The 24,011-nt window shown below is 44.1% G+C and overlaps 1 protein-coding gene across 5 annotated transcripts in view; it reads left to right on the top strand.

The window, feature by feature from the left end:
* The window catches only part of tll1 (tolloid-like 1), a 149,597-nt gene extending 126,621 nt beyond the window's left edge, over positions 1–22,976 (top strand). For 2 of the 5 annotated variants that reach the window (XM_036971990.1, XM_036971989.1), the window contains 9 exons: positions 3,615–3,775; positions 3,891–4,071; positions 4,503–4,616; positions 11,238–11,363; positions 12,667–12,794; positions 13,809–14,022; positions 16,802–16,882; positions 20,212–20,381; positions 21,041–22,976. In XM_036971990.1, coding sequence (XP_036827885.1) covers positions 3,615–3,775; positions 3,891–4,071; positions 4,503–4,616; positions 11,238–11,363; positions 12,667–12,794; positions 13,809–14,022; positions 16,802–16,882; positions 20,212–20,381; positions 21,041–21,175 — 1,310 coding nt within the window. In that variant the 3' untranslated portion in view covers positions 21,176–22,976. Of the gene's footprint in view, positions 1–3,614; positions 3,776–3,890; positions 4,072–4,502; positions 4,617–11,237; positions 11,364–12,666; positions 12,795–13,808; positions 14,023–16,801; positions 16,883–20,211; positions 20,450–21,040 lie in introns of all 5 variants that reach the window. The other 3 variants (XM_036971993.1, XM_036971992.1, XM_036971991.1) reach the window with 2 other exon arrangements.
* The last annotated feature ends 1,035 nt before the right edge of the window (positions 22,977–24,011 follow it).

Here is a 24,011-nt window from a genome sequence, read left to right on the forward strand (position 1 = left end):
CCAAGCCAAAAGGCTCCTAAACAGCTTCTACCCCCAAGCCAAAAGGCTCCTAAACAGCTTCTACCCCCAAGCCAAAAGGCTCCTAAACAGCTTCTACCCCCAAGCCAAAAGGCTCCTAAACAGCTTCTACCCCCAAGCCAAAAGGCTCCTAAACAGCTTCTACCCCCAAGCCAAAAGGCTCCTAAACAGCTTCTACCCCCAAGCCAAAAGACTCCTAAACAGCTTCTACCCCCAAGCCAAAAGGCTCCTAAACAGCTTCTACCCTCAAGCCAAAAGGCTCCTAAACAGCTTCTACCCCCAAGCCAAAAGGCTCCTAAACAGCTTCTACCCCCAAGCCAAAAGGCTCCTAAACAGCTTCTACCCCCAAGCCAAAAGGCTCCTAAACAACTTCTACCCCCAAGCCAAAATGCTCCTAAACAGCTTCTACCCCCAAGCCAAAAGGCTCCTAAACAGCTTCTACCCCCAAGCCAAAAGGCTCCTAAACAGCTTCTACCCCCAAGCCAAAAGGCTCCTAAACAACTTCTACCCCCAAGCCAAAAGGCTCCTAAACAGCTTCTACCCCCAAGCCAAAAGGCTCCTAAACAGCTTCTACCCCCAAGCCAAAAGGCTCCTAAACAGCTTCTACCCCCAAGCCAAAAGACTCCTAAACAGCTATTACCCCCAAGCCAAAAGACTCCTAAACAGCTTCTACCCCCAAGCCAAAAGGCTCCTAAACAGCATCTACCCCCAAGCCAAAAGGCTCCTAAACAACTTCTACCCCCAAGCCAAAAGGCTCCTAAACAACTTCTACCCCCAAGCCAAAAGACTCCTAAACAACTTCTACCCCCAAGCCAAAAGGCTCCTAAACAACTTCTACCCCCAAGCCAAAAGGCTCCTAAACAACTTCTACCCCCAAGCCAAAAGACTCCTAAACAACTTCTACCCCCAAGCCAAAAGGCTCCTAAACAACTTCTACCCCCAAACCAAAAGACTCCTAAACAACTTCTACCCCAAATCCAAAAGACTCCTAAACAGCTTCTACCCCCAAGCCAAAAGGCTCCTAAACAGCTTCTACCCCCAAGCCAAAAGGCTCCTAAACAGCTTCTACCCCCATGCCAAAAGGCTCCTAAACAGCTTCTACCCCCAAGCCAAAAGGCTCCTAAACAACTTCTACCCCCAAGCCAAAAGACTCCTAAACAACTTCTACCCCCAAACCAAAAGACTCCTAAACAGCTTCTACCCCCAAGCCAAAATGCTCCTAAACAGCTTCTACCCCCAAGCCAAAAGGCTCCTAAACAGCTTCTACCCCCAAGCCAAAAGGCTCCTAAACAGCTTCTACCCCCAAGCCAAAAGGCTCCTAAACAGCTTCTACCCCCAAGCCAAAAGGCTCCTAAACAGCTTCTACCCCCAAGCCAAAAGGCTCCTAAACAGCTTCTACCCCCAAGCCAAAAGGCTCCTAAACAACTTCTACCCCCAAGCCAAAAGACTCCTAAACAGCTTCTACCCCCAAGCCAAAAGACTCCTAAACAGCTTCTACCCCCAAGCCAAAAGACTCCAAATGGCTCACCGCTGCTTCTCTCTGTTATTATATTTAATAACTCTACCTACCTGTCCATATGACCTCAGTTACCCCTGGGAGACACTGTCAACACCGGCCACTAGGGGCAGCAGAAAACAACGTAAAAACAAGTTCCCCAAACACACTTGAGAAAGAGACTGGTCTTCATCTAGTAGAATTCACTGAACTCTATTGAGGAAGAGACTGGTCTTTATCTAGTAGAATTCACTGAACTCTATTGAGGAAGAGACTGGTCTTTATCTAGTAGAATTCACTGAACTCTATTGAGGAAGAGACTGGTCTTTATCTAGTAGAATTCACTGAACTCTATTGAGGAAGAGACTGGTCTTCATCTAGTAGAATTCACTGAATATTGAGGAAGAGACTGGTCTTTATCTAGTAGAATTCACTGAACTCTATTGAGGAAGAGACTGGTCTTTATCTAGTAGAATTCACTGAATATTGAGGAAGAGACTGGTCTTTATCTAGTAGAATTCACTTCCTCTATTGAGGAAGAGACTGGTCTTTATCTAGTAGAATTCACTGAACTCTATTGAGGAAGAGACTGGTCTTCATCTAGTAGAATTCACTTCCTCTATTGAGGAAGAGACTGGTCTTTATCTAGTAGAATTCACTGAACTCTATTGAGGAAGAGACTGGTCTTTATCTAGTAGAATTCACTGAATATTGAGGAAGAGACTGGTCTTTTCATAATCAGTTGATGATCAGATCCGAGGACTGACTATCAACAAACAACACAATTGCTGATTAGATGAAGCCTTCTCAGTGTGGATGAGGGTAGGATGTTGATGTGCTGCTTACTGAATATATTTATACTAAACACTACATTCTAAATAGTATGTAGTATGATTAGTACACAGTATGTCGTTTTACAAAGTAGTAGGGAAAGACAGATTTCAGACACGGGCCACACTTCTCTTCTGTCTGGCAGCAGTGTGTAGAGTGTAAATAGTATGATTAGTACACAGTATGTAGTAGGGAAAGACAGATTCAGACAGGACCAGTGTGTAGTTAGTAGTAGAGAAGCCAGATTCAGACAGGACCAGTGTGTAGTTAGTAGTAGAGAAGCCAGATTCAGACAGGACCATTGTGTAGTTTTAGTTAGTAGGGAAGCCAGATTCAGACAGGACCAGTGTGTAGTTTTAGTTAGTAGTAGGGAAGCCAGATTCAGACAGGACCAGTGTGTAGTTTTAGTTAGTAGGGAAGCCAGATTCAGACAGGACCAGTGTGTAGTTTTAGTTAGTAGGGAAGCCAGATTCAGACAGGACCAGTGTGTAGTTTTAGTTAGTAGGGAAGCCAGATTCAGACAGGACCAGTGTGTAGTTTTAGTTAGTAGGGAAGCCAGATTCAGACAGGACCAGTGTGTAGTTTTAGTTAGTAGGGAAGCCAGATTCAGACAAAGTAAGTGTGTGTGTGTGTGTGTGTGTGTGTGTGTGTGTGTGTGTGTGTGTGTGTGTGTGTGTGTGTGTGCAGTGTTTGTGTGTGTCAGTGTGTGTGTGCATGTGGCGGATATGTCCATTAGAAAAAACATCGACAATCAACAGGAAAAAACAGCTTTAGAACACAAAGACACACACACACACACACACACACACACACACACACACACACACACACACACACACACACACAGACGCACACACACACACACACACACACACACTCACACACAGACGCACACACAGACGCACGCATGCAAACATACACACACTCACACACAGACGCACACACAGACGCACGCATGCAAACATACACACACACATACTCTTGTAACCTTGCGGGGACATGTGTGTTCTCCATGTGTGTATTCTCTCTCTCTCTCTCCTAACTCTCTCTCTGTCTCTACCCCTCTCTGTCTTTCTCTCTCTCTCTCTCCCTCCCTCCCTCCCTCCCTCCCTCCCTCCCTCCCTCCCTCCCTCCCTCCCTCCCTCCCTCCCTCCCTCCCTCCCTCCCTCTCCCACCCTCCCTCCTTCCCTCTCACCCTCCCTCCCTCCCTCTCCCTCCCTCCCTCCCTCTCCCTCCCTCCCTCCCTCCTTCTCTCCCTCCCCGTGTCCAGCTGCATGTGGAGGTCTTCTGTCTAAGCTAAACGGAACCATCTCCACTCCCGGCTGGCCCAAGGAGTACCCCCCTAATAAGAACTGTGTGTGGCAGGTAGTTGCTCCAACCCAGTACAGAATATCAATGCAGTTTGAATCCTTCGAGCTGGAGGGCAACGAGGTGAGTGTGGAACGTGTGTTTAGTGTTTGTGTGTATGTGTGTTAGGTTTGTAAAATGCTTGTTGTGGTCAGTGTGTAAATGACCGTGTATATAATTGTGTGTGTGTGTGTTTCAGGTGTGTAAGTATGACTTTGTGGAGGTGCGTAGCGGCCTATCGTCAGACAGTAAGCTGCACGGAAAATACTGCGGTACGGAGGTTCCCGAGGTCATCACATCACAGTACAACAACATGAGAATAGAGTTCAAGTCTGACAACACCGTGTCCAAGAAGGGCTTCAAGGCTCACTTCTTCTCTGGTGAGGCCTCACTGGAGGGACCGCTGTTTCTGATTGTGGGATGTGGGGTGGGTTATCTCTCTCTGTCTCTGTCTCTGTCTCTGTCTCTCTCTGTCTCTGTCTCTGTCTCTGTCTCTCTCTCTTTCCCTCTCTCTCTCTCTGTCTCTCTCTCTCTCTGTCTCTTTCTCTCTCTGTCTGTCTCTCTCTCTCTCTCTCTTTTTCTCTCTCTCTGTCTCTCTCTCTTTCTCTCTCTCTCTCTCTCTCTTTCTCTCTCTCACTCTCTCTGTCTCTCTCTCTCTCTCTCTCTCTCTCTCTCACTCTCTCTGTCTCTCTCTCTCTGTCTCTTTCTCTCTCTGTCTCTCTCTCGCTCTGTCTCTCTCACTCTCTCTGTGTGTGTGTGTGTACCCCATACCCACTCCTGTCTCTGTTCTGTCCTGTTCTCCCCCCCTCAGACAGGCCTGCGTTGTGTCACGAACGCGTGTTTGTGTTTGAGTCGTGTCACGACGCCAAGCGACCTCGACCCCGTAACAATGACAATGCGCCGGCGACCTCAGGCAGGGTCAGAGGTAACCCCATGACCTAGTCATGACGTCACAATCAGGCCTTCCTCTGATTGGCTCAGGTCTAACATGACGTCGCAATCAGGCCGTCTGATTGTCGTGTTTTCGGGTCTAACATGTGACCATCAGGCCACTCTCTGATTGGTTGGTTCGGGTCTAACATGTGACCATCAGGACCCTCTCTGATTGGTTGGTTCTGGTTCTAACATGAAGAGGGGAATGGATGAGGGGTGTGGGATGGTGTCACATCCATTCTCTTCCCCGGGGAATGTGCGGTTCCCTGTCAGAACAACCTCTCTGTCTGGTAGAGATGTGTCGTCGTTATTAACTCTCCAACCGCTCCTCTCCGTTGGCTCTAACCGCAGGTCTAGGATCAGGGACTGTATCAGAGAGTCCCAGAGTAGGAGGGATTATTTAGGATCTCGGATCAGCTTCCCCTCACTACATTTAATTATAATCGTATTTCAACACTGCTACTCTGAATCAGACCAGCCTGTCCAGACCAACGTTAACCTCTCTGAATCAGACCAGCCTGTCCAGACCATCCTTAACCTCTCTGAATCAGACCAGCCTGTCCAGACCCTTGTTAACCTCAACGAATCAGACCAGCCTGTCCAGACCAACGTTAACCTCTCTGAATCAGACCAGCCTGTCCAGACCATCCTTAACCTCTCTGAATCAGACCAGCCTGTCCAGACCAGCCTGTCCAGACCAGCCTGTCCAGACCATCGTTAACCTCTCTGAATCAGACCAGCCTGTCCAGACCAGCCTGTCCAGACCAGCGTTAACCTCTCTGAATCAGACCAGCCTGTCCAGACCAGCGTTAACCTCTCTGAATCAGACCAGCCTGTCCAGACCAACGTTAACCTCTCTGAATCAGACCAGCCTGTCCAGACCAGTGTTAACCTCTCTGAATCAGACCAGCCTCTCCAGACCAGCGTTAACCTCTCTGAATCAGACCAGCCTGTCCAGACCAACGTTAACCTCTCTGAATCAGACCAGCCTGTCCAGACCAGCGTTAACCTCTCTGAATCAGACCAGCCTGTCCAGACCAGCGTTAACCTCTCTGAATCAGACCAGCCTGTCCAGACCAGCGTTAACCTCTCTGAATCAGACCAGCCTGTCCAGACCAACGTTAACCTCTCTGAATCAGACCAGCCTGTCCAGACCATCCTTAACCTCTCTGAATCAGACCAGCCTGTCCAGACCCTTGTTAACCTCAACGAATCAGACCAGCCTGTCCAGACCAACGTTAACCTCTCTGAATCAGACCAGCCTGTCCAGACCATCCTTAACCTCTCTGAATCAGACCAGCCTGTCCAGACCAGCCTGTCCAGACCAGCCTGTCCAGACCATCGTTAACCTCTCTGAATCAGACCAGCCTGTCCAGACCAGCCTGTCCAGACCAGCGTTAACCTCTCTGAATCAGACCAGCCTGTCCAGACCAGCGTTAACCTCTCTGAATCAGACCAGCCTGTCCAGACCAACGTTAACCTCTCTGAATCAGACCAGCCTGTCCAGACCAGTGTTAACCTCTCTGAATCAGACCAGCCTCTCCAGACCAGCGTTAACCTCTCTGAATCAGACCAGCCTGTCCAGACCAACGTTAACCTCTCTGAATCAGACCAGCCTGTCCAGACCAGCGTTAACCTCTCTGAATCAGACCAGCCTGTCCAGACCAGCGTTAACCTCTCTGAATCAGACCAGCCTGTCCAGACCAGCGTTAACCTCTCTGAATCAGACCAGCCTGTCCAGACCATCGTTAACCTCTCTGAATCAGACCAGCCTGTGCAGACCAGCCTGTCCAGACCAACGTTAACCTCTCTGAATCAGACCAGCCTGTCCAGACCAGCGTTAACCTCTCTGAATCAGACCAGCCTGTCCAGACCAGCGTTAACCTCTCTGAATCAGACCAGCCTGTCCAGACCAACGTTAACCTCTCTGAATCAGACCAGCCTGTCCAGACCCTCGTTAACCTCTCTGAATCAGACCAGCCTGTCCAGACCAGCGTTAATCTCTCTGAATCAGACCAGCCTGTCCAGACCAGCCTGTCCAGACCAACGTTAACCTCTCTGAATCAGACCAGCCTGTCCAGACCAGCGTTAACCTCTCTGAATCAGACCAGCCTGTACAGACCAACGTTAACCTCTCTGAATCAGACCAGCCTGTCCAGACCAGCCTGTCCAGACCATCCTTAACCTCTCTGAATCAGACCAGCCTGTCCAGACCAGCGTTAACCTCTCTGAATCAGACCAGCCTGTCCAGACCAGCGTTAACCTCTCTGAATCAGACCAGCCTGTCCAGACCATCGTTAACCTCTCTGAATCAGACCAGCCTGTCCAGACCATCGTTAACCTCTCTGAATCAGACCAGCCTGTCCAGACCAGCTTGTCCAGACCAACGTTAACCTCTCTGAATACGATACCTAATCCTAGACTAACACTGCTACTATGAATCAGACCAGTAGAATAATAGTGAAGACATCAATACTATGAAATAACACATATGGTATCATGCAGTAACCAAAAAAAAGTGTTAAGCAAATATAAATATATATAAATAAAATATATATATTTTATATATATATTTACATAGAGATTCTTCAAATAGCCAGGCTTTGATAGCAGCTTTGCACACTCTTGTTATGTCAGTCTACATACATACATATAGGATACCTGTTAGTCTCCTAGAGATATCTGTTAGTCTCCTAGGGATATCTGTTAGTCTCCTAGGGATACCTGTTAGTCTCCTAGGGATATCTGTTATTCTCCTAGGGATATCTGTTAGTCTCCTAGGGATATCTGTTATTCTCCTAGGGATATCTGTTAGTCTCCTAGGGATATCTGTTAGTCTCCTAGGGATATCTGGTAGTCTCCTACGGATACCTGTTAGTCTCCTAGGGATACCTGTTAGTCTCCTAGCGATATCTGTCAGTCTCCTAGGGATGTCTGTTAGTCTCCTAGGGATACCTGTTAGTCTCCTAGGGATATCTGTTATTCTCCTAGGGATATCTGTCTGTCTCCTAGGGATAACTGTTAGTCTCCTAGGGATACCTGTTAATTTACTAGGGATATATCTGAGTCTCCTAGGATATCTGTTTGTCTCCTAGGGATATCTGTTATTCTCCTAGGGATATCTGTTAGTCTCCTAGGGATACCTGTTAGTCTCCTAGGGATATCTGTTAGTCTCCTAGGGATATCTGTCCGTCTCCTAGGGATAACTGTTAGTCTCCTAGGGATACCTGTTAATTTCCTAGGGATATATCTGAGTCTCCTAGGGATATCTGTTAGTCAACTAGGGATATATGTTAGTCTCCTATGGATATCTGCTAGTCTCCTAGGGATATCTGTTAGTCTCCTAGGGATATCTGTCAGTCTCCTAGGGATATCTGTTAGTCTCCTAGGGATATATGTTAGTCTCCTAGGGATATCTGTCAGTCTCCTAGGGATATATGTTAGTCTCCTAGGGATATCTGTCAGTCTCCTAGGGATAACTGTTAGTCTCCTAGGGATACCTGTTAATTTCCTAGGGATATCTGTCAGTCTCCTATGGATATCTGTTGTCTCCTTTGGATATCTCTTAGTCTCCTAGGGATATCTGTCAGTCTCCTAGGGATATCTGTTAGTCTCCTAGGGATATCTGTCAGTCTCCTAGGGATATCTGTCAGTCTCCTAGGGATAACTGTTAGTCTCCTAGGGATATCTGTCAGTCTCCTAGGGATATCTGTCAGTCTCCTAGGGATAACTGTTAGTCTCCTAGGGATATCTGTCAGTCTCCTATGGATAACTGTTAGTCTCCTAGGGATAACTGTTAGTCTCCTAGGGATATCTGTCAGTCTCCTATGGATAACTGTTAGTCTCCTAGGGATAACTGTTAGTCTCCTAGGGATATCTGTTAGTCTCCTAGGGATACCTGTTAGTCTCCTAGGGATAACTGTTAGTCTCCTAGGGATATCTGTCAGTCTCCTATGGATAACTGTTAGTCTCCTAGAGATATCTGTTAGTCTCCTAGGGATATCTGTTAGTCTCCTAGGGATATCTGTTAGTCTCCTAGGGATATCTGTTAGTCTCCTAGGGATACCTGTTAGTCTCCTAGGGATATCTGTTAGTCTCCTAGGGATATCTGTTAGTCTCCTAGGGATATCTGTCAGTCTCCTAGGGATATCTGTTAGTCTCCTAGGGATACCTGTTAGTCTCCTAGGGATACCTGTTAGTCTCCTAGGGATATCTGTTAGTCTCCTAGGGATACCTGTTAGTCTCCTAGGGATACCTGTTAGTCTCCTAGGGATATCTGTTAGTCTCCTAGGGATACCTGTTAGTCTCCTAGGGATATCTGTTAGTCTCCTAGGGATAACTGTTAGTCTCCTAGGGATATCTGTTAGTCTCCTAGGGATATCTGTTAGTCTCCTAGGGATACCTGTTAGTCTCCTAGGGATATCTGGTAGTCTCCTAGGGATATCTGTTAGTCTCCTAGGGATACCTGTTAGTCTCCTAGGGATATCTGGTAGTCTCCTAGGGATACCTGTTAGTCTCCTAGGGATATCTGGTAGTCTCCTAGGGATATCTGTTAGTCTCCTAGGGATACCTGTTAGTCTCCTAGGGATATCTGTTAGTCTCCTAGGGATACCTGTTAGTCTCCTAGGGATATCTGGTAGTCTCCTAGGGATATCTGTTAGTCTCCTAGGGATACCTGTTAGTCTCCTAGGGATATCTGGTAGTCTCCTAGGGATACCTGTTAGTCTCCTAGGGATATCTGGTAGTCTCCTAGGGATATCTGTTAGTCTCCTAGGGATACCTGTTAGTCTCCTAGGGATATCTGTCAGTCTCCTAGGGATATCTGTTTGTCTCCTAGGGATATCTGTCAGTCTCCTAGGGATATCTGTCAGTCTCCTAGGGATAACTGTTAGTCTCCTAGGGATATCTGTCAGTCTCCTAGGGATATCTGTCAGTCTCCTAGGGATAACTGTTAGTCTCCTAGGGATATCTGTCAGTCTCCTATGGATAACTGTTAGTCTCCTAGGGATAACTGTTAGTCTCCTAGGGATATCTGTCAGTCTCCTATGGATAACTGTTAGTCTCCTAGGGATAACTGTTAGTCTCCTAGGGATATCTGTTAGTCTCCTAGGGATACCTGTTAGTCTCCTAGGGATAACTGTTAGTCTCCTAGGGATATCTGTCAGTCTCCTATGGATAACTGTTAGTCTCCTAGAGATATCTGTTAGTCTCCTAGGGATATCTGTTAGTCTCCTAGGGATATCTGTTAGTCTCCTAGGGATATCTGTTAGTCTCCTAGGGATACCTGTTAGTCTCCTAGGGATATCTGTTAGTCTCCTAGGGATATCTGTTAGTCTCCTAGGGATATCTGTCAGTCTCCTAGGGATATCTGTTAGTCTCCTAGGGATACCTGTTAGTCTCCTAGGGATACCTGTTAGTCTCCTAGGGATATCTGTTAGTCTCCTAGGGATACCTGTTAGTCTCCTAGGGATACCTGTTAGTCTCCTAGGGATATCTGTTAGTCTCCTAGGGATACCTGTTAGTCTCCTAGGGATATCTGTTAGTCTCCTAGGGATAACTGTTAGTCTCCTAGGGATATCTGTTAGTCTCCTAGGGATATCTGTTAGTCTCCTAGGGATACCTGTTAGTCTCCTAGGGATATCTGGTAGTCTCCTAGGGATATCTGTTAGTCTCCTAGGGATACCTGTTAGTCTCCTAGGGATATCTGGTAGTCTCCTAGGGATACCTGTTAGTCTCCTAGGGATATCTGGTAGTCTCCTAGGGATATCTGTTAGTCTCCTAGGGATACCTGTTAGTCTCCTAGGGATATCTGTTAGTCTCCTAGGGATACCTGTTAGTCTCCTAGGGATATCTGGTAGTCTCCTAGGGATATCTGTTAGTCTCCTAGGGATACCTGTTAGTCTCCTAGGGATATCTGGTAGTCTCCTAGGGATACCTGTTAGTCTCCTAGGGATATCTGGTAGTCTCCTAGGGATATCTGTTAGTCTCCTAGGGATACCTGTTAGTCTCCTAGGGATATCTGGTAGTCTCCTAGGGATACCTGTTAGTCTCCTAGGGATACCTGTTCGTTGGCCAGATGCTTGAGGGAGGCCCCTCTCCCTCACGCAGACCTAACCCCTGTGTCTGTGTGTCAGTCTGTGTGTCTGTGTGTCTGTCTGCGTTAAGAGAGTGTCTGTGTGACCTGTAGAAAGCCAGTCAGTTGAATACCACAACACACACACTGTAGTATCAGGATAGCACCGTAAGACCACACCACACACACACATTGCAGTATCAGGATAGCACTGTAATACCACAACACACACGGGGGATGAGGAGGATTTAGAGTTTCAGTAAAAACAGATTTTGTTTCTAGGAGGTGAAGTCTATCTTCTGATCTAGCAACCATCATCTCCCTCCCTCCCTCTCTCTCTCTCTCTCTCTCTCTCTCTCTCTCTCCCTCTCTCCGCCGTCTCTCCTCCCTCTCTCCTCCCTCCCTCCCTCTCCCCTCCCTCCCTCCCTCCCTCCCTCCCTCTCTCTCTCTCTCTCTCTCTCTCTCTCTCTCCCTCGCTGTCCCTCCCTCCCTACCTGTCCCTCCCTCCCTCCCTCCCTCCCTCCCTCTCTCCCTCTCCAGATAAGGATGAATGCAGTAAGGATAATGGCGGCTGCCAACATGACTGTATAAACACAGTGGGATCGTACGTATGCCAGTGTCGACACGGATTCATACTACATGAGAACAAACATGACTGTAAAGAAGGTAGGTCACACACACACACACACACACACACACACACACACACACACACACACACACAGCTCAGTCCCTCTGTTTTTCATAAACAGACTCTGGTTTCAACATCTGGTGGCCCCAAGGCTTCAAAGTGTGTGTGTGTGAGTGTTTTTGTGTGTGTGTGTCTGTGTGTTTGTGTGTGTGTGTCTGTGTGTTTGTGTGTGTGTCTGTGTGTTTGTGTGTGTGTGAATTGGGAATATAGATGTGCTTCTCTTGAGGTTACTGGATCAACTTTGTCAAACACACACACACACACACACACACACACACAAAAACACTCACACACACACACTTTGAAGCCTTGGGGCCACCAGACACACCCTCCCTCCCTCACACTGACCCACTACCATGTGAAAACCTAAATGCTGTCTGAAAGGAGACATTGAGACTGTGATTGTTTGCTGTTGAATAATGAAGGAACAATCTGTCCTCTCTTTCCTTCTCCTCCGTCTCTCCTCCGTCTCTCCTCCCTCTCTCCTCCGTCTCTCCTCCGTCTCTCCTCCCTCTCTCCTCCGTCTCTCCTCCGTCTCTCCTCCCTCTCTCCTCCCTCTCTCATCCGTCTCTCCTCCGTCTCTCCTCCCTCTCTCCTCCGTCTCTCCTCCCTCTCTCCTCCGTCTCTCCTCCGTCTCTCCTCCGTCTCTCCTCCCTCTCTCCTCACTCTCTCCTCCCTCTCTCCTCCGTCTCTCCTCCCTCTCTCCTCCGTCTCTCCTCCGTCTCTCCTCCCTCTCTCCTCCGTCTCTCCTCCCTCTCTCCTCCCTCTCTCCTCCGTCTCTCCTCCGTCTCTCCTCCCTCTCTCCTCCCTCTCTCCTCCGTCTCTCCTCCGTCTCTCCTCCCTCTCTCCTCCGTCTCTCCTCCGTCTCTCCTCCGTCTCTCCTCCGTCTCTCCTCCCTCTCTCCTCACTCTCTCCTCACTCTCTCCTCCCTCTCTCCTCCCTCTCTCCTCCATCTCTCCTCCCTCTCTCCTCCGTCTCTCCTCCCTCTCTCCTCCCTCTCTCCTCCCTCTCTCCTCTGTCTCTCCTCCCTCTCTCCTCCGTCTCTCCTCCGTGTCTCCTCCCTCTCTCCTCTGTCTCTCCTCCTCCGTCTCTCCTCCGTCTCTCCTCCGTCTCTCCTCCTTCTCCTTCCTGCTGCTTCATTTCCTCTTCCTCTCCGGCCCTGACCCCCTGCTTCCTGTCTGTGTGTGTGTGCTTACGCGTTTGTGTGTGCCTGGTTGGCTGCACATGTGTACGTGTGCCTGTGTGTGTGTGTGTGTGTGTGTGTGTGTGTGTGTGTAGCTGAGTGTAAGCATAAGGTCCACAGCCCCAGCGGGACCATGAACAGCCCCAACTGGCCTGATAAATATCCCAGTAGGAAGGAATGTACCTGGGACATCACCACTACACCTGGACACAGAGTCAGACTGGTGAGGAACACACACACCTGGACACAGAGTCAGACTGGTGAGGAACACACACACCTGGACACAGAGTCAGACTGGTGAGGAACACACACACCTGGACACAGAGTCAGACTGGTGAGGAACACACACACCTGGACACAGAGTCAGACTGGTGAGGAACACACACACCTGGACACAGAGTCAGACTGGTGAGGAACACACACACCTGGACACAGAGTCAGACTGGTGAGGAACACACACACCTGGACACAGAGTCAGACTGGTGAGGAACACACACACCTGGACACAGAGTCAGACTGGTGAGGAACACACACACCTGGACACAGAGTCAGACTGGTGAGGAACACACACACCTGGACACAGAGTCAGACTGGTGAGGACACCTGGACACAGAGTCAGACTGGTGAGGAACACACACACCTGGACACAGAGTCAGACTGGTGAAACACGTCTGTCTGTCTGTTGTTTAATTCTTTACCAGGCCACTGGATTACAGCTGGAATGGTGTGGGTTTTCATGTGGAACAATGAGGCCTTGAAGCAAAGCAGATCTGTCTGTGTGTCTGTGTGTCTGTGTGTCTGTGTGTCTGTGTGTCTTTGTGTCTGTGTCTGTGTTTTCAGACAGATGATGTCATGCTAATAAATCTGTCTCTTAGTCAGGTTTCAGTTTAAGACCACACACTCTCTCTCTGTCTCTCTCTCGCTCTCTGTCTCTCTCTCTCAATTCAATTCAATGGGCTTTATTGTCATGGGAAACATGTGTTAACATTGCCAAAGCAAGTGATATAGATAATATACACAAGTGAAATAAACAATACAAATTAACAGTAAACATTACACATCTGTCTCTCCCCCTCCCTCCTCTCCCTTTCTCTCTCTCCCCCTCCATCCTATCTCTTTCTCTCTCTCTCTCTCTCTCTCCCTCTCTTTCTCTCTGTCTCTCCCCTTCCCTCCTCTCTCTGTCTCTGTCTCTCTCTGTCTCTCTCTCTCCCCCTCTTTCTCCCCCCACTTTCTCCAGTCATTTAATGAATTTGAGATCGAGCAGCATCAGGAGTGTGCATATGATCACCTGGAGGCCTTTGACGGGGAGGGTGACTCAGCGGCCATCTTGGGTCGGCTGTGTGGCAGTAAGATTCCGGAACCGCTGGTCTCCACGGGTAACAAGATGTACCTGCGTTTCATCTCTGACGCCTCGGTTCAGAGGAAAGGATTCCAGGCCACACACTCCACTGGTATGGACTGGATGGGGTCTCTCTCTCTCTCTCTCTCTCTCTCTCTCTCTCTCTCTCTCTCTGTCTCTCTTTCTCTCTCTCTCTCTCTTGATCTCTCTCTCTGTTTCAATCTCTCTGTCTCAATCTCTCTCTCTCTCTCGCTCTCTCTCTCTCTCTCTCTCTCTCTCTCTCTCTCTCTCTGTCTCTCTCTCTCTCTGTCTCTCTCTCTCTCTCTCTCTGTCTCTCTTTCTCTCTCTCTCTCTCTTGATCTCTCTCTCTGTTTCAATCTCTCTGTCTCAATCTCTCTCTCTCTCTCGCTCTCTCTCTCTCTCTCTCTCTCTCTCTCTCCCTCTCTGTCTCTCTCTCTCTCTGTCTCTCTCTCTCTCTCTCTCTCTCTCTCTCTTGATCTCTCTCTCTGTTTCAATCTCTCTCTCTGTCTCAACCTCTCTCTCTCTCTCTCTCTCTCTCTCTCTCTCTCTCTTGATCTCTCTCTCTCTCTCTCTCTCTCTCTCTCTCTCTCTCTCTCTTGATCTCTCTGTGTGTGTGCAAATGTGTGTTTATTGTTCTACTTTGATAAACCACCCTTTGATGTAACTAGACAGTAAGTTCTACCTGTCAGTGTCCAGTGATGATCATATTGTAACTAGACAGTAAGTTCTACCTGTCAGTGTCCAGTGATGATCATATTGTAACTAGACAGTAAGTTCTACCTGTCAGTGTCCAGTGATGATCATATTGTAAATAGACAGTAAGTTCTACCTGTCAGTGTCCAGTGATGATCATATTGTAGTATCTAGACAGTAAGTTCTACCTGTCAGTGTCCAGTGATGATCATATTGGTGTAACTAGACAGTAAGTTCTACCTGCCAGTGTCCAGTGATGATCATATTGTAACTAGACAGTAAGTTCTACCTGTCAGTGTCCAGTGATGATCATATTGTAGTATCTAGACAGTAAGTTCTACCCGCCAGTGTCCAGTGATGATCATATTGTAACTAGACAGTAAGTTCTACCTGTCAGTGTCCAGTGATGATCATATTGTAATAAGACAGTAAGTTCTACCTGCCAGTGTCCAGTGATGATCATATTGTATCTAGACAGTAAGTTCTACCTGCCAGTGTCCAGTGATGATCATATTGTAACTAGACAGTAAGTTCTACCTGCCAGTGTCCAGTGATGATCATATTGTAACTAGACAGTAAGTTCTACCTGCCAGTGTCCAGTGATGATCATATTGTAGTATCTAGACAGTAAGTTCTACCTGTCAGTGTCCAGTGATGATCATGTTGTAGTATCTAGACAGTAAGTTCTACCTGCCAGTGTCCAGTGATGATCATATTGTATCTAGACAGTAAGTTCTACCTGTCAGTGTCCAGTGATGATCATATTGTATCTAGACAGTAAGTTCTACCTGCCAGTGTCCAGTGATGATCATATTGTATCTAGACAGTAAGTTCTACCTGTCAGTGTCCAGTGATGATCATATTGTAGTATCTAGACAGTAAGTTCTACCTGCCAGTGTCCAATGATGATCATATTGTAGTATCTAGACAGTAAGTTCTACCTGCCAGTGTCCAGTGATGATCATATTGTAACTAGACAGTAAGTTCTACCTGTCAGTGTCCAGTGATGATCATATTGTAGTATCTAGACAGTAAGTTCTACCCGCCAGTGTCCAGTGATGATCATATTGTAACTAGACAGTAAGTTCTACCTGTCAGTGTCCAGTGATGATCATATTGTAATAAGACAGTAAGTTCTACCTGCCAGTGTCCAGTGATGATCATATTGTATCTAGACAGTAAGTTCTACCTGTCAGTGTCCAGTGATGATCATATTGTAGTATCTAGACAGTAAGTTCTACCTGTCAGTGTCCAGTGATGATCATGTTGTAACTAGACAGTAAGTTCTACCTGCCAGTGTCCAGTGATGATCATATTGTAGTATCTAGACAGTAAGTTCTACCTGTCAGTGTCCAGTGATGATCATGTTGTAGTATCTAGACAGTAAGTTCTACCTGCCAGTGTCCAGTGATGATCATATTGTATCTAGACAGTAAGTTCTACCTGTCAGTGTCCAGTGATGATCATATTGTATCTAGACAGTAAGTTCTACCTGCCAGTGTCCAGTGATGATCATATTGTATCTAGACAGTAAGTTCTACCTGTCAGTGTCCAGTGATGATCATATGGTAGTATCTAGACAGTAAGTTCTACCTGCCAGTGTCCAATGATGATCATATTGTAGTATCTAGACAGTAAGTTCTACCTGCCAGTGTCCAGTGATGATCATATTGTAGTAACTAGACAGTAAGTTCTACCTGCCAGTGTCCAGTGATGATCATATTGTATCTAGACAGTAAGTTCTACCTGCCAGTGTCCAGTGATGATCATATTGTAGTAACTAGACAGTAAGTTCTACCTGCCAGTGTCCAATGATGATCATATTGTAGTATCTAGACAGTAAGTTCTACCCGCCAGTGTCCAATGATCATCATATTGTAGTATCTAGACAGTAAGTTCTACCTGCCAGTGTCCAGTGATGATCATATTGTAACTAGACAGTAAGTTCTACCTGCCAGTGTCCAGTGAAGGTAAAGCAGTCCACTGCCCCCCTCTAGTGGTGAATACCAGAACATGCAACAACAACAAAAAATAGTTATCTTTATCTTGGTCTATATTTGTTTATTTAGCCTGAACCAAAGTGTTAATGTCCCTGTCTGTCTCTCTCCTCTTCTAGAGTGTGGAGGGAGGTTAGTTTCACTCTCTAAATGTACCTGTCTGTCTCTCTCCTCTTCTAGAGTGTGGAGGGAGGTTGAAGGCAGAGACTCGTCAGAAGAACCTCTACTCACACTCCCAGTTTGGAGATAACAACTACCCCGGTATACACACACACACACACACACACACACACACACACACACACACACACACACACACACACACACACACACACACACACACACACACACACACACACACACACACACACACCCTCTGTAGGACGACTACAAGCTGTTTAAACTGTTGTGGTTGTAATTTTATGGTTTGTATGATGTCACAGCTGTCAATCCAAAGGAATATTTACACTTGTCAGGATGATGGTTTTTCTATTAATTTAATTTCTATTGTTTTCTGTTTGTCTCTTTTCTATTTTACTCTACTTTACTCTATTCTACTCTATTCTATTCCATTCTACTCTACTCTACTCTATTCTATTCTACTCTATTCTATTCTACTCTACTCTGTTTTACTCTACTCTACTCTATTCAACTCTATTCTACTCTACTCTATTCTACTCTACTCTACTCTACTCTATTTTACTCTACTCTACTCTATTCAACTCTATTCTATTCTACTCTATTCTACTATATTCTTCTCTACTCCACTCTAATCTGTTTTACTCTACTCTTTTCTATTCTACTCTATTCAATTCTACTCTATTCTATTCTACTATATTCTATTATATTATTCTCTGCTCTGCTCTACTCTATTCTATTCTACTATATTCTATTATATTATTCTCTGCTCTGCTCTACTCTATTTTACTATATTCTACTCTATTCTATTTTATTCTATTTTACTCTATTCTGCTTTACCCTACCCTATTCTACTCTACTCTACTTTATTCTACTATATTCTACTCTATTCTACCCTATTCTATTTCACTATATCCTACTCCATTCTACTCTATTCTATTATACTCTATTCTACTATATTCTGCTTTACCCTACTCTATTCTATTCTACTCAATTTTATTCAACTATATTATACTCTATTCTACTCTATTATATTCTATTCTACTCTATTATATTATATTTGACTCTATTATACTCTGTTCTAATCTATTTTACTCTATTTTATTATTCTCTAATCTACCCTAATCTTTTCTATTCTACTCTATTCTGCTTTACTCTACTCTATTTTACTCTCCTCTGTTCTACTCTATTTTACTCTACTCTGTTCTACTCTATTTTACTCTACTCTGTTCTACTCTATTCTACTATATTCTACTCTATTATATTCTACTCTACTCTATTTTACTATCCTCTGTTCTACTCTATTTTATCTACTCTACTCTATTATATTTTATTATATTCTACTCTACTCTACTCTATTTTACTCTCCTCTATTCTACTCTATTCTATTCTACTCTACTCTACTCTATTTTACTCTACTCTATTTTACTCTCCTCTGTTCTACTCTATTTTAACCTGCTCTACTCTATTTTACTCTACTCTACTCTATTTTACTCTACTCTATTTTACTCTCCTCTGTTCTACTCTATTTTACTCTACTCTACTCTATTTTACTCTCCTCTGTTCTACTCTATTCTGTTCTATTCTATTCTACTCTACTCTACTCTATTTTATTCTACTCTACTCTACTCTATTTTACTCTCCTATATTCTACTCTATTTTACTCTACTCTATTCTATTTTATTCTATTCTACTCTACTCTACTCTATTTTATCTACTCTACTCTATTATATTTTATTATATTCTACTCTACTCTACTCTATTTTACTCTCCTCTATTCTACTCTATTTTACTCTCCTCTACTCTATTTTACTCTCCTCTATTCTACTCTATTCTATTCTACTCTACTCTACTCTATTTTACTCTACTCTATTTTACTCTCCTCTGTTCTACTCTATTTTAACCTGCTCTACTCTATTTTACTCTACTCTACTCTATTTTACTCTACTCTATTTTACTCTCCTCTGTTCTACTCTATTTTACTCTACTCTACTCTATTTTACTCTCCTCTGTTCTACTCTATTCTGTTCTATTCTATTCTACTCTACTCTACTCTATTTTATTCTACTCTACTCTACTCTATTTTACTCTCCTATATTCTACTCTATTTTACTCTACTCTATTCTATTTTATTCTATTCTACTCTACTCTACTCTATTTTACTCTCCTCTGTTCTACTCTACTCTATTCTATTTTTTTTATTCTACTCTACTCTTCTCTATTTTACTCTACTCTATTCTACTCTATTCTATTTTATTCTATTCTACTCTACTCTATTTTACTCTTCTATATTCTACTCTATTTTACTCTACTCTATTCTACTCTATTCTATTTTATTCTATTCTACTCTACTCTACTCTATTTTACTCTCCTCTGTTCTACTCTATTTTACTCTACTCTACTCTATTTTACTCTCCTCTGTTCTACTCTATTTTATCTTCTCGACTCTATTCTACTCTACTCTACTCTATTCTATTTTATTCTACTCTACTCTACTCTATTTTACTCTCCTCTGTTCTACTCTATTTTACTCTCCTCTGTTATACTCTATTTTATCTTCTCGACTCTATTCTACTCTACTCTATTCTATTTTATTCTACTCTACTCTCCTCTATTTTACTCTCCTCTGTTCTACTCTATTTTACTCTCCTCTGTTATACTCTATTTTACTCTACTCTACTCTACTCTATTTTACTCTCCTCTGTTCTACTCTATTTTACTTTACTCTACTATATTTTACTCTCCTCTGTTCTACTCTATTATTCTACTCTACTCTACTCTATTTTATTATACTCTGCTCTACTTTATTTTACTCTCCTCTATTCTACTGTACTCTATTCTACTCTACTCTACTCTATTCTACTCTATTTTACTACACTCTATTCTACTCTATTCTATTTTATTCTACTCTACACTACTCTACTCTATTTTACTCTCCTCTGTTCTACTCTATTTGACTCTACTCTACTCTATTCTATTTTGTTATATTCTACTCTACTCTATTTTACTCTCTGTTCTCCTCTATTTTACTCCTCTGTCCTACTCTATTTTACTCTACTCTACTCTATTTTACTCTCCTCTGTTCTACTCTATTTTACTCTACTCTACTGTACTCTATTTTAAGCTACTCTACTCTATTTTACTTTACTCTATTATACTCTATTCTACACTATTCTATTTTATTCTATTCTACTCTACTCTACTCTATTTTACTCTCCTCTGTTCTACTCTATTTTACTCTACTCTATTATACTCTATTCTACACTATTCTATTTTATTCTATTCTACTCTACTCTACTCTATTTTACTCTCCTCTGTTCTACTCTATTTTCTTCTACTCTACTCTATTTTACTCTACTCTATTTTACTCTACTCTGTTCTACTCTACTCTATTTTACTCTACTCTACTCTACTGTACACTCATCTCCTCTCTGCTCTCATCTTCTCTCCAGGCCATACGGACTGTGAGTGGTTGGTGACGTCAGAGGAGGGTTACGGAATAGAGTTGACCTTTACGACCTTCGAGGTGGAGGAGGAGGCGGACTGTGGTTATGACTACATAGAGCTGTACGATGGTTATGACTCTAACTCACACAGACTGGGACGGTTCTGTGGTTCTGGGGTAAGGATGGGTATCACATACATAATGACTCTAACTCACACAGACTGGGACGGTTCTGTGGTTCTGGGGTCAGGATGGGTATCACATACATAATGACTCTAACTCACACAGACTGGGACGGTTCTGTGGTTCTGTGGTAAGGATGGGAGGGGGGGGGGGGGGGGGGGGGTAGGTGGGGTAGGTGTCATTGAATGCTATTTAATCACATACATAACCTATGTCACCAAGAACTAGCCCTGGTTACCAGTATTTGTTGTCAGTTATCTTGACCAAGAACTAGCTCCGGGTAGCAGTGTTTGTTGCAATGTTGAAAATCCAACAATGTGTGGATAATGTTTTTTATTTATTTTAGAAGAAATAGTGAATTCTTTAAGAAAAGTCCAACTGTACTGTATGTTTTCATCTACTGTTATTATCTCTATCCTCCATCTTCTCACCTCTACATTACCTCTCTCTCTCTGATCCCCCTCTGTCTTTCTCTCTCCATCATACCTCTCTCTGTCATCCCTCTCTCTCTCTCTGATCCCTCTATATCTCTCTCATCTCTCTCTCTTTCTCTCTCTCTGATCCCGCTATCTCGCTCTCTCTGTCTCTATCTCTGTCTCTCTCTCTGTCTCTCTGTCTCTGTCTCTCTCTCATCTCTCGCCCTCCCTCCCTAGCCCAGAGAGGAGATCTACTCTGCGGGTGACGCGGTGTTGATCCGTTTCCATAGCGACGACACCATCAGTAAGAAGGGGTTCCACATCCGCTACACCAGCACCCAGTTCCAGCAGAACCTTCACACCAGGAAGTGATGTCACAACACCACGACCCCTAGCCTCACTGTGCCGACAAGACAACCACAGGCCCCTTTTCTCCTCTGACTGACAGGCGCCAAACACACACACACACACACACACACTGTTTTGAGGAGAGGAGTGAGTGTGGGTGAGAACCAGAGGAGAGAGGGGGAGGACTGATCAGTCCGTCTCTTAACAGGGGAGCTTCTAGAACTCTGAGGACTACATGTGAAGAGAGACTGGATCACAGCTTCACACTGTAACAGGATTAATGGAACTGCAACGGGAACTGGATTAAATACTGAAACTGGATTAAATACTGAAACTGGATTAAATACTGAAACTGGATTAAATTCTGAAACTGGATTAAATACTGAAACTGGATTAAATACTGAAACTGGATTAAATACTGAAACTGGATTAAATTCTGAAACTGGATTAAATACTGAAACTGGATTAAATTCTGAAACTGGATTAAATACTGAAACTGGATTAAATTCTGAAACTGGATTAAATACTGAAACTGGATTAAATACTGAAACTGGATTAAATTCTGAAACTGGATTAAATACTGAAACTGGATTAAATACTGAAACTGGATTAAATACTCAAACTGGATTAAATACTGAAACTGGAGTGTGAACAGGAACTGGATTTAATACTGTAACTGGAGTGACTAACTAACTGACTGGCTGTTTGGCTGAATGAGTCACTGACTATTTGACTGAGTGACTGGCTGACTATTTTACTGGCTAACTGACTGACTGTCTGATTGGCTGGTTGACTGATTGACTGGCTGACTGACTGTCTGATTGGCTGGTTGACTGATTTACTGGCTGTTTGGCAGGCTGACTGACTGACTGGCTAACTGATTCACTGATGGACTGGCTGACTGACTGATTGGCTGACTGATTCACTGATGGACTGGCTGACTGACTGATTGGCTGACTGATTCACTGATGGATTGACTGACTGTCTGATTGGCTGGTTGACTGATTGACTGGCTGACTGACTGTCTGATTGGCTGGTTGACTGATTGACTGACTGGCTAACTGATTCACTGATGGACTGACTGACTGACTGAGAGAAGCATGAGGTAACGCTGAGGCAACATTATACAAACTGAGAGACAACATCCTGATAACTTTCTGACAACTTCCTGTTCAGACAATGTTCAGACAACGTTTCAGACAAATCTCATACAAACCGAGAGACGACGTTCAGACAACGGCCAGACAACTTACGGTGCTGACAAAGTTCTGACCATTTTTGAGGTTTGACAAAGTCCTGACAATGTTCTGTTTAGAAAACATTCTGACAACGTTCAGACAAACTTTATACAAACTGAGAGACAATGTCTTTCTGACAACGTTCTGACAACGTTCTTCTGAAAACGTCCTGACAACGTTGGGTTTTGACAGCACTTATATTGCCTTAGAACCAAATGTACGTTCTTGAGTCTCTCTAACATTAGTTGTTATTTGTTTGTTTGTTTTGAATAATTTGATTTGACAATGAGTTTGCAGAACTTGAAAGATGTATTGTTAAATAAGACAAAAGAGGAAACTGGTCAGGTGTGTGTGTGTGTGTGTGTGTGTGTGTGTGTGTGTGTGTGTGTGTGTGTAAAGAGTCGTCTCATGTATTGTATGTGCCAAGCTCCTGGTGATTCTGTCCCTCTGTAGGATCTGTCTAGACCTCTCTCCTCCATGTTTGTAGTTCTGTTCTATCATATCTCCTCCATGTTTGTAGTTCTAAGGAACAAAAATGGCTTCCTCTCTATGCTGAGTCATTAAAACTACACACAGGTAAAAGATAACTCTGGTTCGTGTTGTAATTGACTACGGAATGATACGGCAGTCATGATGTAATGATCTGTGTGTGTGTGTGTGTGTGTGTGTGTGTGTGTCAGTATATATACAGTACCAGTCAACGGTTTGGACAACTACTCATTCAAGGGTTTTTCTTTATTTCTACATTGTAGAATAATAGTGAAGACGTCAAAACTATGAAATAACACATATGGCATCATGTAGTAACCAAATCAAAATATATTTTTAATCAAAACTATGAAATAACACATATTTCAAATCATATGTTATTGGTCACATGGTTAGCAGATGTTATTGGTCACATGGTTAGCCGATGTTATTGGTCACATGGTTAGCAGATGTTATTGGTCACATGGTTAGCAGATGTTATTGGTCACATGGTTAGCAGATGTTATTGGTCACATGGTTAGCAGATGTTATTGGTCACATGGTTAGCAGATGTTATTGGTCACATGGTTAGCAGATGTTATTGGTCACATGGTTAGCAGATGTTATTGGTCACATGGTTAGCAGATGTTATTGGTCACATGGTTATCAGATGTTATTGGTCACATGGTCAGCAGATGTTATTGGTCACATGGTCACATGGTTAGCAGATGTTATTGGTCACATGGTTAGCAGATGTTATATGTCACATGGTTAGCAGATGTTATTGGTCACATGGTTAGCAGATGTTATTGGTCACATGGTTAGCAGGTGTTAATGCTGAGTGTAGAGAAATGCTTGTGCTTCTAGTTTCGACAGAGTAATATCTAACAAGTAATCTAACAATTCCACAACAACTACCTAATACACATCTAAAGGGGTGAATGAGAATATGTACATATAAATATATGGATGAGCGATGACCGAGCGGTGTGGGTAAGATGCAATAGATGGTATAGAAGACAATATACACATATGAGATGAGTAATGCAAGATATGTAAACATCATTATTAAAGTGGCATTATTAAAGAATATTTTAGATACTTCAAATAGCCACCCTTTACCTTGATGACAGCTTTGCACACTCTTGGCATTC

This window comes from Oncorhynchus mykiss, unplaced genomic scaffold, assembly GCF_013265735.2.
Source record: "Oncorhynchus mykiss isolate Arlee unplaced genomic scaffold, USDA_OmykA_1.1 un_scaffold_87, whole genome shotgun sequence".
Taxonomy (NCBI): domain Eukaryota; kingdom Metazoa; phylum Chordata; class Actinopteri; order Salmoniformes; family Salmonidae; genus Oncorhynchus; species Oncorhynchus mykiss.